At 35.3% G+C, this 15,337-nt stretch overlaps 2 protein-coding genes across 4 annotated transcripts; one reads left to right on the top strand and one right to left on the bottom strand.

Moving 5' to 3' along the window:
• Positions 1-2,210: 2,210 nt before the first annotated feature.
• LOC139861084 (myosin-1-like) lies at positions 2,211-9,982 on the top strand. 2 transcript variants are annotated; one of them, XM_071849384.1, is made up of 22 exons: positions 2,211-2,267; positions 2,383-3,180; positions 4,344-4,445; positions 4,533-4,676; positions 4,770-4,920; positions 5,022-5,049; positions 5,163-5,328; positions 5,435-5,498; positions 5,617-5,715; positions 5,836-5,939; positions 6,038-6,176; positions 6,250-6,368; positions 6,446-6,688; positions 6,764-6,841; positions 6,950-7,108; positions 7,193-7,399; positions 7,563-7,768; positions 7,876-8,011; positions 8,106-8,235; positions 8,320-8,466; positions 8,549-8,616; positions 9,115-9,982. In XM_071849384.1, the coding sequence occupies exons 2-22, from the start codon at positions 2,848-2,850 to the stop codon at positions 9,766-9,768; spliced, it is 3,477 nt and encodes a 1,158-aa protein (XP_071705485.1). In that variant the 5' UTR covers positions 2,211-2,267; positions 2,383-2,847; the 3' UTR covers positions 9,769-9,982. The 2 variants fall into 2 exon arrangements, with proteins under 2 accessions (XP_071705485.1, XP_071705487.1); XM_071849386.1 differs by having other exon boundaries at positions 2,217-3,180.
• Positions 9,946-15,091, bottom strand: LOC139861083 (carbamoyl phosphate synthase arginine-specific large chain, chloroplastic-like). 2 transcript variants are annotated; one of them, XM_071849382.1, is made up of 5 exons: positions 13,689-15,091; positions 12,495-13,187; positions 10,880-12,389; positions 10,750-10,787; positions 9,946-10,184 (listed from the first exon to the last, which is right to left on the bottom strand). In XM_071849382.1, exons 1-4 carry the CDS (start codon positions 14,991-14,993, stop codon positions 10,750-10,752), a joined length of 3,546 nt encoding a protein of 1,181 aa, XP_071705483.1. In that variant the 5' UTR covers positions 14,994-15,091; the 3' UTR covers positions 9,946-10,184. The 2 variants fall into 2 exon arrangements, with proteins under 2 accessions (XP_071705483.1, XP_071705484.1); XM_071849383.1 differs by lacking the exon at positions 9,946-10,184 and having other exon boundaries at positions 10,613-10,787.
• Positions 15,092-15,337: the final 246 nt, after the last annotated feature.

A 15,337-nucleotide genomic window follows, 5' to 3' on the forward strand; every position in this document is an offset into this window, starting at 1 on the left:
TTAAACTTATATATGTGTGGGTTATACAACGGCATAAAGATTCCCTTTAGCTCGGTAACGTTTAATCATTGGTTTATGAACCGTGAACGCGAATCTTAGATATGGATCCATAGGGTTTGACATCCCCACTCGGGCTAGTCGCGCTAGCAGTCAACGAGTGTTTAATACTTCGTAAACATACGCACTCGCCAAGTGTACTTTCAGGGGGTATTTTAAACGTTAAGTTAGTTACCAAGTGCCCACGGTTAACATATACTTTATCATACTGTTTTGAAACGCTCTTTGTAGCACTGAAATCTCGTGGCCTACCTTACATACTGTTATACTTAAACTATAGCTCACCAACCGTTGTGTTGACGTTTTTAAGCATGTATTTCTCAGGTGCTTGAGGTTGCTTCCGCTGTCTTACTTGTCGTGCTGTAGAACCCGCTGCTTAGAGTTGTTATCGCATGACTACTTATCTTGCATTCAAACTTATTTACTTTTGAAACTATGTTATGTAACGACCTTTGGGGTCACGTACACTTAATTATTAGCTTCTACTTAGTGAAGCATGCTTTTGAAATGTAAAACATTTGATGTCGATTATGACATCACCTTTTTATCGTGAATGCAACTTCTATAATTACAGCATATAGTACTTAACCTTGTAATGATCCTGTGTTTGATGATTCGTACACGATGGTTTTGTAAGGGGCATCACACGTCACACTTTAAAGCATGTTTATTCTCAGGTATTAAAGAAATCTTCCGCTGTGCATTTGCTCATTTGGAGTCATTCATGACATATTTCAAAAGACGTTGCATTCGAGTCGTTGAGTTCATCAAAATTATTACTAAGTCAATTATAGTTTGATATATTGTGAAATGGTATGCATGCCGTCAACTTTCAAAGAAATGAAAGTTTGTCTTTTAAAAACGAATGCAATGTTTGTAAAATGTATCATATAGAGGTCAAGTACCTCGCGATGTAACCAAATGTAATGTATTCGTCCAGATGGATTAGGACGGGTCGTTAGAATAAATAAACTCGATGAGCTAGAACCATACAAAGAAACACACGAAGGAGAAAAACTCGAAACTAAAGCTATACAAGAGGAAAGGGTTAAGTGTGTTTATTATTTTGCAGGAAAATGCCATCGTCTCCCTATCTCTAGTGATTCAATCAAATATAAGCTAATCAAATATAAGCTAGTTGAGTAGTTGTTTATCGGGTAAATCTCTTTTTATCTTTTTTAATAAATTAAAAGAAATATTTATTTGAGTCATCAATCAATAGAAGATCAAACAAATCTTAACCATCTATTCAACAAATTCTTTTGAATCTAAGCCTTTAAAATTGCCAACGAAGCATTATGTGGTAATTCGTGTTGGATGAGTGTTAATTTTCTTTACAAATGTATATATATTTTTTTTTTACCTAATCAACATTTTTTAAGTAAGCTAACAAAACTACTTTGGATTTTACTAGTTGTTCATCCTTTTTTGTACATTTTTTAAACAAAACTACCACGTTTCCACGTTAATTCAAAATGCTCCAAATCAAAGTAGATACGAGGTAAAATAAATTGAAACAATTATTATGCTAATAAAATCGTTCCAAGCGTTACAAAAATTGTCCTCCACAACATTATGCATCTTCAATTCTGCCACGTGCCATCTTTTAAAACTCCCAAATGCTCAACGTAAAATTTAAATAAAATGAAAATAAAAATGACTTCCCACCGCACACAAACCAGAAATATACTAAAATTTAAAATTTAAAATTTAATTGGTGCGCAAAATTTAGAAAAACATATGGAGGTTATACTTATAATGACCTCACACCACATATTTGGTTAAACACTTGTTTCCACTCTAAAAATTACTTTACACACACCACACTTGCTAAAAAACTTGTACGGTATTCATTAACTATTTCTTATTTAGACGATATTCAATCAGTCTCGATCTGGAATAATCTAACTCTTTTCCAGATCAGAAATATCTATCTACAGAACCTTACCCAATTCTTTGTTATTCGTTCTGCCTTATTCGATGTACCCGTATTTGAAACTAGCAGTAATTGATCTGGTAATATAATATACGTAATTTACGTCCTCTAATTAATTATATTAATATTAATAATATTAATATTAATTTAATATTTACATTAAATTAAATGTGTGTATATAACGCTTTTTTGTGGGAATGAATGTGTTTAGGGGAGAGAGAAAGTGAAAAAGCAAAGCGGCAACAATCGTCTCTCTCCATGTGCTTTGGACCAGGTCTCTTTTATATTTCTTAATTAGGGTTTAAGCACTTCAATTTTCACTTTTAATTTTGTTTAACTCGTTTCTGTATGTAATAATTAAGATCTGTACTGTTTATATAACTTAACAGATCTACGGTTGGTGAGATTGAAGTTGAAACGAGTTAATTTCATGATATACATTCAGTTTAAGTAGTTACGTACTTGAAGATCCGTGATTTGTTTGGTCAAATTCGGTCAAAATTGAGTGATTGAAGCTTGATTTGAGGTGATTATGATATAGATTGTGACAGATTTTAGGTTAGTGATTTTGTAGCAAGTTTGGTCAGAGTAAATAGTAATGTGCTCTTCAATTTGAAGTGGAGTATTATTTGTATACCTTTTTAGAATTGATGTTGAAATTGTCGGAATATTGATGAAGATTGAGGAAGTAATTAGGGTCCCCTTCAATTAATAAGTCACTTTGTAGGGACCTTGTGTTAATAATTGTTACTTTATTTAGTAGATATCACCTTTTTGTGATTCAATTAGCCATTTCAGAACTAAGTTGGTTCCATACTGCTACCATTTAGTTAGATATATTTGAAGGATTGATAATGGCGAGTGCTGGAGATGGAGGTCCACGTTTCAAGTCGATTAAATCGTTGCCAGTGGATTATAGGTTTGGTGGTTCTTCAGCTGAAAAGGAGAAGAATAGTAGTAGTAATAGTAGTGTGATATCGGTTAGTATACCGGAGAACGGTGTTGGGAATATGGATCGAGGGGTTGATGATGATTCGCCTTATGGTCAGAAATCGAATTTTTTCCTGAATGATAGACCTTCTACGGATGATGATGATGTTAATCCTTCAGTTTCTTCTCAAGGATCTGTTCTGCCTTCATGGGGTAACAAGAAATGGGGTGACACTGCTTCGTATGTTGCTAAAAAGGTAAATCTGCTATCCAAGTTTCAGTTTTTCTTATTCGTATAGTTGATTGGATCAATTATAGTTTTTGTTGCAAGTTGCAACTGAATGTTATCCATTCCTTTAACATTTTGTATATGGAGGTATTTGCATATGCCTAGAACATGTGGTGTTGTAAAAATGATCTGTCGACCATGACACCATGTTTCGTCTACTTAATCTTCTTCTTCTTCCTAACTTCATTTGTATAGCATGATCACTATATTGGATTTTTCCAAGGGCTGTCGTTAACATGTCACATAAAGTTGGGTCTTTTAGAAAAAATTAGTGGATGATTTCGTCTAAATTGTGTGCTTGTGAGAGGCTGAACCGATTTTCTAAATTTCAGCTTTTGTTGGGGAAATATCAACTCAAAAACAGCATAATCTTTGTGTGTTAGCCTGGTCATAAAATATGTTTGCTTGGACAAAGCTGTCTTATAGTCGAAGGGTATAAGTATCAAATTAACTTTCCTAATTTTGTGCTAGCGGATTTGTATGTTTCCCATGCAAGTGGAATAATAAGCTTTACTACCAGTTGCTAAATAACACATGTTCTAAGAGGTTTGAGAGGCATACGATCGAATTTAGATGATATATCTGGTTAAAGGGTTAAGGACTCTAACCGCCTGTACAACATAGAATTATCTAATCTACTATTTTCATTTTTTGCTCATGACTATTATGTTAAAGACGAATGTATTTGGTCAGTTCTATAAACAAGGAATGGTTCAAAAGCCTTAAGTGGTCCATTTGATTGATTGACATTGAACAAGCTAATGCCTGATAAATAAATAGTGGATCATAGGAATGTATATGGTTTATATGCCAGTCTTCAAAATGATAATGCTTTATTAACTCTGATTTTTATATGGTCAATCTAGGTATAACTCATGTAAGATAGCATGATTCAGCCATTACTAGACAGTCAAGATTTTGAAATTTAATAGGTAAATAGGTTAACTAGCAGACCATGTTTCTTTAACTTCTCTCATATGATCATAATACGACCTTAATTCCTTTTGTTAAATCAACTTTTTTTTTTCTTTTTCTTGTGGTGCTTTCATTCGTATTGTGGCATAAAAGGTCAATCAGATGCTATGTTAATAATATTGCTTAACCCTATTGCATTGGCATACATTAATTCAGAAGCTTCAGTCGTGGTTTCAATCCTCTAACGGGAAATGGGAGCTAGCAAAGATTCTATCTGTTACAGGAACTGAGTCACTCATCTCGTATTCTGAAGGAAAAGTAAGCTTAACTCATTTACTTGTTTTTACCTGTTTCTGAATGTTACTCAAGTAATCATATGATTTTTGACTTGGTCTCTCAATTCAGGTTTTGAAGGTGAATTCTGATACCCTATTACCTGCAAATCCAGAAATCCTTGATGGTGTTGATGATCTAATGCAACTAAGTTATTTGAACGAACCATCAGTCCTGTACAATCTTCAACATAGATATGATAGAGACATGATCTATGTAAGCTTATTATTACTTTTATATATGTAATAAGTTGGCATATCATTGAAACTAGTATTATTTTACTAAATGTTGTATTTATCTGCATTGTAGTCCAAAGCAGGACCGGTTCTAGTTGCTATCAATCCCTTCAAGAAAATCCCATTATATGGGAGTGAATATATTGAAGCCTATAAGAGTAAATCCATAGACAGTCCTCATGTATATGCCATTGCTGATACAGCTATCAGAGAAATGATCAGAGGTTTTATACCATTCTCTTTCTATAAGTATATGATATTTTTTTTTCTTTAATCTTTCAGTCCCCTGATTATGTAATTCTTGCTCTTTTGTCCCTCCTTACAGATGAAGTAAATCAATCGATTGTAATAAGGTTAGTCGAAAAATCCAAAAAATAGAAACTCTAGGTAAAAAATGTATGCATTTATATCATATATCATATAATATAATATAATGCATGTGTTGCACTTATATTTTTTTGTCTAGTGGTGAAAGTGGAGCTGGGAAAACTGAAACAGCAAAGATAGCAATGCAATATTTAGCTGCTCTTGGAGGTGGTAGTGGAATAGAATATGAGATACTGAAAACTAATCCAATTTTGGAGGCATTTGGTAATGCAAAAACATCAAGAAACAACAACTCAAGTCGTTTTGTGAGTCACCTTTTTTTTTTATCCAGGCTTTAAGATTTATCTTTAGGTTATAAAATATGTAGGGAAAGAACAACATGAGTTCTGATAATAAATGTTTGACTGTCAGGGAAAATTAATTGAAATTCACTTCAGCGAAACTGGAAAAATTTCAGGAGCTAATATTCAAACATGTAAGAAGCCACTTCTCTTTTAGATTTTTCAAATGGTATTTGTTTTCATACTATTTCTAACGTTGAAATCTGACTGCTTTTTGCAAATTTCTGAACTGTGATGTTTTAAAAAAATCAGTTCTGCTTGAAAAGTCAAGGGTTGTTCAATGCAATGAGGGAGAAAGGTCTTATCATTCATTTTATCAGCTGTGTGCAGGAGCTCCACCTCTTCTTAGAGGTATTCATTTTTATTTTATTTTATTTATTTATTTTTAAAATAAACGCTCATTGCATAAAAATAGAAGTTATTGAAAGTAACTAAGAGTGGAATTTAACGTTTGTGTTAACACTATTGCAGAGAAATTAAACTTGAAGAGTGTGCAAGATTACAAATACTTGCAGCAAAGTACTTGCTATTCAATTAATGGGGTTGATGATGCTGAACAATTTCGTATTGTAGTGGTACTGTATCTATCTTCTTTATATGCCCTAAACACGCTAGCAAATAAAGAACCGTTTGATACTAATATTAATTATTAAAATATTATTATGTTTTTCAGGAAGCTCTAGATGCTGTTCATGTTAGCAAACAGAACCAAGATAATGCTTTTGCAATGCTTGCAGCAGTGTTATGGCTAGGAAATGTTACGTTTTCAATCGTTGACAATGAAAACCATGTTGAACCTGTGATCGATGAAGGTATTTTCTTGTTTTTACTTTTGCATATGATTATAAATAACTTGTAATTTAATTTAAAAAATAAATATAACAGCTCTGCTGAACGTTGCACAATTAATTGGATGTGAGGCTGATGATCTAAAGCTTGCACTGTCTACTCGTAAGATGAAAGTTGGTAATGATAACATTGTTCAAAAGCTGACCTTAGCGCAGGTAAAATAATAATTAAATTGCATAAAGAATTTATGGGGTGAACTTTATTGTGATGATACAAACACTAAATTATTCAGGCTATTGACACAAGGGACGCATTGGCAAAATCAATATATTCATGCTTGTTTGATTGGTTGGTGGAACAAATCAACAAATCACTTGCTGTAGGGAAACGTCGTACAGGAAGATCAATTAGCATTCTTGATATATACGGATTTGAATCATTTGATGTTAACAGTTTTGAACAGTTTTGCATTAATTATGCGAATGAGCGATTGCAACAACACTTTAACCGGCATTTATTCAAGTTAGAGCAGGAGGTAGTTTACTGTCCCAGTTTCAAATTTTATGCATATAATGATATTGTTTGTATCTGAATGAACAATTTGGTTTAGGAATATATACAAGATGGAATTGACTGGGCGAAAGTTGACTTTGAAGACAATCAAGATTGTCTCAATCTTTTTGAAAAGGTTTCCAATTTTGAAAATTTCTCAATATTGTTATTATTTGTTTCTTAATCTTAATTATCAATAGTTTAATTACACTTAATTTGGATCTTGATTTGTTGTTTCTTACAGAAGCCATTGGGTCTATTGACTTTATTAGATGAAGAGTCTACATTTCCAAATGGTACAGACATGACTTTTGCAACCAAGCTTAAACAACATTTAAAATCTAACTCATGTTTTAGAGGAGAACGAGGCAAAGCGTTTACTGTTCATCATTATGCAGGCGAAGTAAGCACATATACAAACACACACACTCGTCTTCAATACGGCACCTGTAACATTTATCCAAGTTATTTGATTTGTTATTTTCAGGTTACGTACGATACAAGTGGGTTTCTAGAGAAAAACCGTGATCTGTTGCATCTGGATTCGATTCAACTTTTATCTTCTTGCACGTGTGAACTTCCACAAGCATTTGCTTCAAATATGCTTTCTCTATCAGAAAAGCCCGTTCCTGGACCATTACACAAATCAGGCGGGGCAGATTCCCAGAAACTTAGTGTTGTCACCAAGTTTAAGGTGAGTTGACTTTCAAGGTTGACTTGTAACATTGGGAATACATCACTCAATAATATTCAAGTCAGCAGCTTTCTGATCTGCCTGACCCACACATGTTCATAAAATACTCTGTGTTTTTGTTTTTTTCTTTTTACTGATTTGTGTTTTCCTTATTTTTGGTCAGAGCCAACTTTTCCAACTAATGCAACGTTTGGAGAGCACAACACCACATTTCGTACGTTGCATTAAACCGAATAACTCACAGTCTCCTGGAATTTACCATCAAGAACTTGTTTTGCAACAGCTGAGATGTTGTGGTGTTTTGGAAGTTGTTCGAATATCAAGGTCTGGGTTCCCAACTCGAATGTCACATCAGAAATTTTCAAGAAGGTATTATTGTCTGTTTTTATTCTTTTCACTTTTGCCACATTTGATGCTTAAGATCACATTAATTAATTAATTAATATTCTTTTTTCCCATGTCTTTCTTGGGACTAGGTATGGTTTTTTGTTGCTAGAGCATGTTGCTTCGCAGGAGCCGTTAAGTGTATCAGTTGCCATTCTTCATCAATTTGATATTCTTCCTGAAATGTATCAAATTGGCTACACAAAGTTGTTCTTTCGAACCGGACAGGTTAGGATGAAGAATACAATTATGTAATTCTTGAATTACAGTCTCAAGTTATTTAATAACATATCAGTTAACTTTTTTTGTTCATGTTTTTCAGATTGGTAAGCTTGAGGACACAAGGAACCGTACTCTTAATGGGATATTGCGTGTTCAAAGCTGCTTTAGGGGTCACAAAGCTCGTCAGTTTATGAAAGAGTCTAAACGCAGAATTTTCATTCTTCAGTCATGTATACACTTTCTGTTCTAATCATTTAATTTTCATCTAATATAAAAAATGGGTAATATAGTTATTTTACAATATTCTTTTACAGTTATACGTGGTGAAAAAGCTAGAAAGGAGTTTGGAATATTGCTACAGAAACACAGAGCGGCTGTGCGTATACAAAAGCATATTAAAGCAAAATTACACAGGAAAAGATTTGAAGACATTTATGGAGCATCAATCATTTTACAAGCTGGTATTTGTTTTTGTGTGTGTTTTTGGTTTATGGTAATTATATCTTTTACAGTTTTCAAAAATTTTAATCATATCCTTTTCAGGCATTCGTGGGTGGCTGGTTAGGAGATGCTCAGGGGACATCGCGCTACTTCAATTTGGTTCTGGAAAGGTAATTGCAGTTTTTTTGTCATACTAAAATATTATGATTTTGAATAACTAACCAAATATTGTACATCATATTGTTTATCTTTTTCCACTTGAAGTTGTTTAAAAACAAGAATTATAACCCCATTTTTAATTTGACTTAAATTTGTGCTTTGGAATCTACAAGTCTATAACCCATTTTTGAGGTTCCTTAAAATTCTTACATAATCAGATTTTGCCCAACAAATAAAAAAAAACATTTTTTGGGTCATCTACCTAATATATTCCTTTTTTTGGGGGTAAAGGGTTTTACCCGATAAATATTATCTATAAAAAATAATAGAAGTTACCTGGTAAAAGTATTTTTGGTAAAGGGTTTTACCTAATAAATTCTTACATAATTAGATTTTGCCAAACAAAATCTAATTATTTAATTGCTACTACTACTGACATGTAGGTACATTCTACCTTCTTTTTTAGTTATTGTTAATTAAATAATTAATTAATAATAATTAATTAACAGGGTAATGAGTCGGATGAAGTGCAAGTGAAGTCATCATACCTAGCTGAACTACAACGAAGAATCCTTAAAGCAGAAGCTGGTTTAAGAGAAAAAGAAGAGGAAAACGACATTCTCCACCAACGTCTCCAACAATATGAAAACCGCTGGTCAGAATACGAGCTTAAAATGAAGTCTATGGAAGAAGTATGGCAGAAACAAATGCGTTCACTACAATCAAGTCTTTCCATAGCTAAAAAGAGCCTTTCACTAGATGATTCCGAGAGAAATTCGGACGCGTCAATCAACACAGCGAATGACGAAAATACCCCCGGCTGGGATTCAAATGGTAGAAGAAACGGTCACGAAAACGGGAGACCGATGAGTGCAGGTTTGAGTGTGATTAGTCGATTGGCCGAGGAATTTGAACAGAGGAGTCAGGTGTTTGGAGACGATGCTAAGTTCTTGGTTGAGGTGAAGTCGGGTCAAGCGGAAGCAAACTTGAACCCGGATCATGAACTCAGAAGATTAAAACAGATGTTTGAAGGGTGGAAGAAAGATTACACCGCAAGGTTAAGAGAGACCAAGGTAATTTTGAACAAGCTAGGACATGAAGATGGTGAAGGTGAGAAAGGTAAAAAGAAATGGTGGGGAAGGCTTAATAGCTCACGGGTTTAACTGAGTTTATGTGGTTTCTATATACGGTATATATAACAAGCAATTGTCTAAGGCTCGTATCTTGGTTTGTGGTTCATACATATATTTTGTTGCGTTTCGGAGGTTGATGCATTATGTGTGCTGAGTGGTTTAATCATTCTTCTTTTCGTGTATTATTACAATACTATACTGTCTTCGTTCATTAGGTTTATCGAAGATGACGATTTGGTTGGTTTTTATTACCTACATGAACACAACAATTATCGGTGCTAACTGCTAAGTTGCAATGTTATTATGTAAACAACAAACTAGTACAGATACAAACGACAAAAGATAAACCCCAATCATCTAGAGGGTATGAACTAAACAAAAAAAAAATTCAAAACCAGAGTTCATGTCTTCGAATAGGCTGTGGATAGCTGGATATGTTCATTCACCTGCAAAATACAAACTAATCAGGTACCGTTACGAATAAGTTTTATTTGTGACACTTTTGACAATGACTTGTTAACCTCTATTAGTTGTTGGCTTGGGCAATGTTTTATCACTGAGTAAAATTTTTGTAACAAAAGGGAGATAGACTGAACGGTTTAAATGGGTTGGAAGAAGCGCGTATGAATGAACCCGAAGCACATTTTATTAATCAAAACGCCTATTTTCCAAACAAATTATAACGATACGCACTCAAAAAAACACAATTGCCAAAATGCCCTCACTAAGTCGCAATGTTGGCTTGCGAATCGTGATTTCTCGGTTATGACCGAGAAATTTCAAGTCGCGTCTTGAAATTTACGGTCAAGAAATTTTTACCAGAGTCAACAAGTTGCAAGTTCTCAACGAGATTGACATAGAAAACATCACCAAATTAAGTCTATTTTACAAGCAACACAAGGGAAAAAAGATACAAAATTTGTGTTCATCTTAACACGAACAATGGGATGGAGTTCTTTAAAGCGAGTTTAATTGAAAAATATGATAACAAATGATCACTGCAGCACAAACCTAAGACTCCGTTGAGATTGTTGCAGTACTCTTATTACCTGAAACATAAATATCAAAAAATCAGCTCTTGACCCATGACACTATCAATGCAAGATGTGAAAACAAAAACCGTTAAGAAATTTATTTTTACCGATCAGCTGCGCATCTTCTAAAAAGTAATCCTGAATAGCAACCATTTTAAACTTGCTGGTTTTCAAACTTCTTATAGCTTCAGACGTAGCCAAAGCACCAGATATCGTCGTTATAACAGGAATCTTGTACGCAAGAGCCATCCTCCTAAGTTGTCGCCCATCGATCTGGTCCAGTTCATCGTTCGAACTTGTAACCACCATCAGATTAATTTGACCATTTGCAACCATATCACCTGCATTAGGACGCCCTTCGTGCAGCTTCAAAACTCGCTCAACCGGAACACCGTCCAATTCAAGAACACGAGCGGTCCCAGAAGTCGCAACAATAGTAAACCCTAGGCCTAAAAACGCCCGAGCAATTTTCCCCAAATGGGGTTTTGTCATATCATTCAAACTAAGAAAAACAGTACCCAAAAGAGGGAGTTTTTGACCTGCAGCTATTTGGGATTTAGCAAACGCAACAGAAAATTCGGTGTCGATCCCCATTACTTCACCGGTACTACGCATTTCGGGTCCGAGAAAAACGTCACATCCTTGAAATTTCTCGAAAGGGAGAACCGCTTCTTTGACTGAAATATGCTTCGGTATGACTTCTTTTGTAAAACCAAGCTCGTTAAGTGATAATCCCGACATAACGAGAGAAGCATATTTAGCCAACGGGCGTCCAATTGCCTTAGACACAAACGGGACGGTACGAGAGGCTCTTGGGTTAGCCTCGAGCAAGAAAACGTCCCCGGAAACAGTAATTGCATACTGACAATTCATAAGACCACACACATTTAAACGTTTAGCCAATTTGGTGGTCCATGATCTAATTGTGTCTAGGCTCAATGATGAGACTGTTTTTGTAGGAATCATGCAAGCTGAATCACCCGAATGGACACCTGCTTGTTCAATGTGTTCCATGATTCCACCGATTACAACATTACCATGCAAATCAGCAAGTGAATCGATATCGATTTCTATTGCATCTGATAAGTATCGGTCAACTAGAACTGGGCGGTCCGGGTCCACCTCAACAGCTGTTTCGAGATATGTTATAAGCTTTTCATCACTATAAACAATCTCCATGGCTCGACCACCTAATACGTACGAAGGTCTAACAACAACCGGATACCCGATTTCAGATGCAATACGAAGAGCATCGGCATCACTTTTAGCAATTCCACCTTTCGGTTGCTCGATTTGCAGTTCTTTCAAGATTGCATTGAACCGCTCTCGGTCCTCAGCAGCATCAATGGAGTCGGGTGAGGTTCCCCAAATACGTACATGACCACCACTAGCCGATAGTGGTTTGTATTCATCTAAATAGTGTTGGATGGGTAGAGCCAGTTTCAGAGGGGTTTGACCACCGAACTGTACGATGATGCCATCTGGCCGTTCGATATCGATGACATTAAGTACATCTTCTACCGTTAAAGGTTCAAAGTAGAGTCGATCACTTGTGTCGTAGTCAGTGGACACCGTCTCAGGATTCGAATTCATCATAATAGTTTCATAGCCTGCTTCCTATATACAGATTAAACGAAATTAAGTACTATAAGAAATGACTAATAAAACATTAATAATCAATAAATTGATATTCAATAAAGTAACAAACAAACACAAACAAACCTGAAGAGCAAATGAAGCATGGCAACAGCAATAGTCAAACTCAATCCCTTGACCAATTCGGTTAGGCCCTCCACCCAAAATCAAAACTTTTTTACTTTCGGTTGGAGCCGATTCACATTCATAATCATACGATGAATACATATAAGGAGTATTGGCTTCAAATTCTGCAGCACACGTATCTACACGTTTGTAAGCAGGAGCAACTCCTAAACCCAACCTTTTCAGACGAACTTCTTTTTCTGTCGACTTCGTAGCAAATGCTATCTGTTTATCACTAAAACCTCGTTTCTTAACCTCGTAGAATTCATCTTTAGTGAGCTGACTTAAACTTTTTGCCATAACATATTGCTCAACGTCCACCAATTCTTTAAGTTGAGTGAGGAACCATTTATCGATGAAACTCAATTCATGAATCGCATCCACTTTCATGCCTCTTTTCATTGCAGCATATACAGCATGTATACGGTCAGGATTAGGGACTCGTAGATTGTACTTTATCTTTTCCCAATCCCAATCGAGCTCCTTGATTGGTGCACAACCCCAACCAGAGTAGCCACACTCGAGTGATCTAACTGCCTTTTGAAAAGATTCTTGAAACGTACGTCCAACAGCCATTGACTCACCAACGGATTTCATCTGTGTTGTCAACACGGGTGTAGATCCTGGAAATTTCTCAAACGCAAACCGTGGTATCTGTAAAATATGAATTAATATTAGCATCATCACTGAATCACATATACACAACATACATAGTGGTGTATAGAATTTCGTTGATAATATGATATCGTATACTACTAATAAAAAAACAAACTGTAGTGAGCATGGTGCAGATGATTGTGTGTGGATAGGTTTTACAAATTTTAATCATTTAAGGAACTTTAAGTTACAAGAATGGTATATAAGAAATCATGTTACATCCTTAAATAAGCAGTCATATTCCCATTTAAGATTGATCATATGATAGTCAATAATTAAATAATTATATTTGGATAACAAGTTCTAATAGAACAGTTTGTAGAAGATAATGTTTGCAAGTCCTTTTATACTATCATCCACAGTGGTTGACTGTTGAGCAGATTCTAAATCTTAAGTGATTAAAGATAAACATGACAAAAACACACATTTTGTGCATGTATTAGTAGACTTTTTGTAAAAAGGGAGTAAAAGTCTCAAAGTATGGTTAAAGGATCTAGCCTTTGTGACAACATAATCAATAGACGGTTCAAAACTAGCCGGCGTCTTCATCGTTATATCATTTGGAATCTGATCCAATGAATAACCAACAGATAACTTAGCAGCCATTTTCGCTATTGGAAAGCCAGTAGCTTTTGAAGCCAAAGCAGAAGACCTCGAAACCCTAGGATTCATCTCAATAACCATAACCTCACCATCTTCAGGATTCACAGCAAACTGTACATTCGAACCACCACATTCAACCCCAATTTCCCTAATAATTGCTATAGAATAATCCCGTAACCGTTGATACTCCTTATCGGTCAAAGTTTGTGCAGGTGCAACAGTAATCGAATCACCAGTATGAACACCCATCGGATCGATATTCTCAATTGAACATATAATAACCACATTATCAGCCAAATCCCTCATAACTTCAAGCTCATATTCTTTCCATCCTAACAAAGATTTCTCAACTAAAACCTGTGATGTCACACTAGCTGCAAGACCCGACTTACATATCGTTTCGAATTCTTGTTTATTATAAGCAATGCCACCACCAGAACCACCTAAAGTAAAAGCGGGCCGAATAATCAAAGGAAACTCACCAATTTTTTCAGCAATTTGCATACATTCTTGCAGTGTAGTACCAATCCCAGAAGGCGGCGTTTTAAGCCCGACATTCTTCATAGCCTCCTTAAACAACTCCCTATCTTCAGCTTTCTTAATAGCTTCAAGTTTAGCTCCAATCAGTTCCACATTATACTTATCAAGCACACCACTTTCAGCCAATGCAACGGCAAGATTAAGCGCTGTTTGCCCGCCCATCGTGGGCAAAATCGCATCGGGTCTCTCTATTTCAATCACCTGTTCAACTAGCTCAGGTGTCATTGGTTCAATGTAAGTCCTGTCAGCCATTTCAGGATCAGTCATGATAGTTGCAGGATTTGAATTAATAAGAACAACCTCATAACCATTTTCTCTTAAAGCTTTACAAGCTTGAGTACCAGAGTAATCAAATTCACAAGCTTGGCCAATAACAATAGGTCCAGCACCAAGAATCATAATCTTTTTTATGTCAGTACGCTTACCCACATTTGGTTTTTGATCTTTAGTGACTTGGGTGTTCTTTGAGGCATTTAAACAAACAGTTGGTGTGCGTGTTGAAGGTGACGATAAATAATGAGATGGTTTCGGCCTGTTTAATTGGGATAATGACAAAGGGAAAGATTTGGGTTTGCTTGAAATGAAAGCAGAAGTGGCAGTGGTGGTGGTGGGTGAGATGAAAATATTGTCGCAGGGATTAAAGTAGTGGGTGGTTGCCATGGTTTACGGTGGTGAAGGTCAGCAGAGCGGCGGCGCACGAGACTGAGAGAAAGAAGATGGTTAGGTTTTTGCCACAAATGGTTCACCTTTTTACTTTCTTGTTCATAAACCACAATTTGCTCTCCCACTTTGCATTATTTGCCATTTATTATATTGGTTATATATGTACGGAGTATTTTATATATTTAAATATTAAAATTTTAAATTATACTCTTTCCATCCCAATTTACTAGTCTTGTTTGATTTTTTTCAAAATCTTTTATTTATTAACGTTGATTTTAAATAAACTATTTTGTGTTATAAAGAGTATAACATATGATGAAAGTTATGCTAAATGAAAGTGC

This window comes from Rutidosis leptorrhynchoides, chromosome 8 (genome assembly GCF_046630445.1).
Source record: "Rutidosis leptorrhynchoides isolate AG116_Rl617_1_P2 chromosome 8, CSIRO_AGI_Rlap_v1, whole genome shotgun sequence".
NCBI lineage: Eukaryota > Viridiplantae > Streptophyta > Magnoliopsida > Asterales > Asteraceae > Rutidosis > Rutidosis leptorrhynchoides.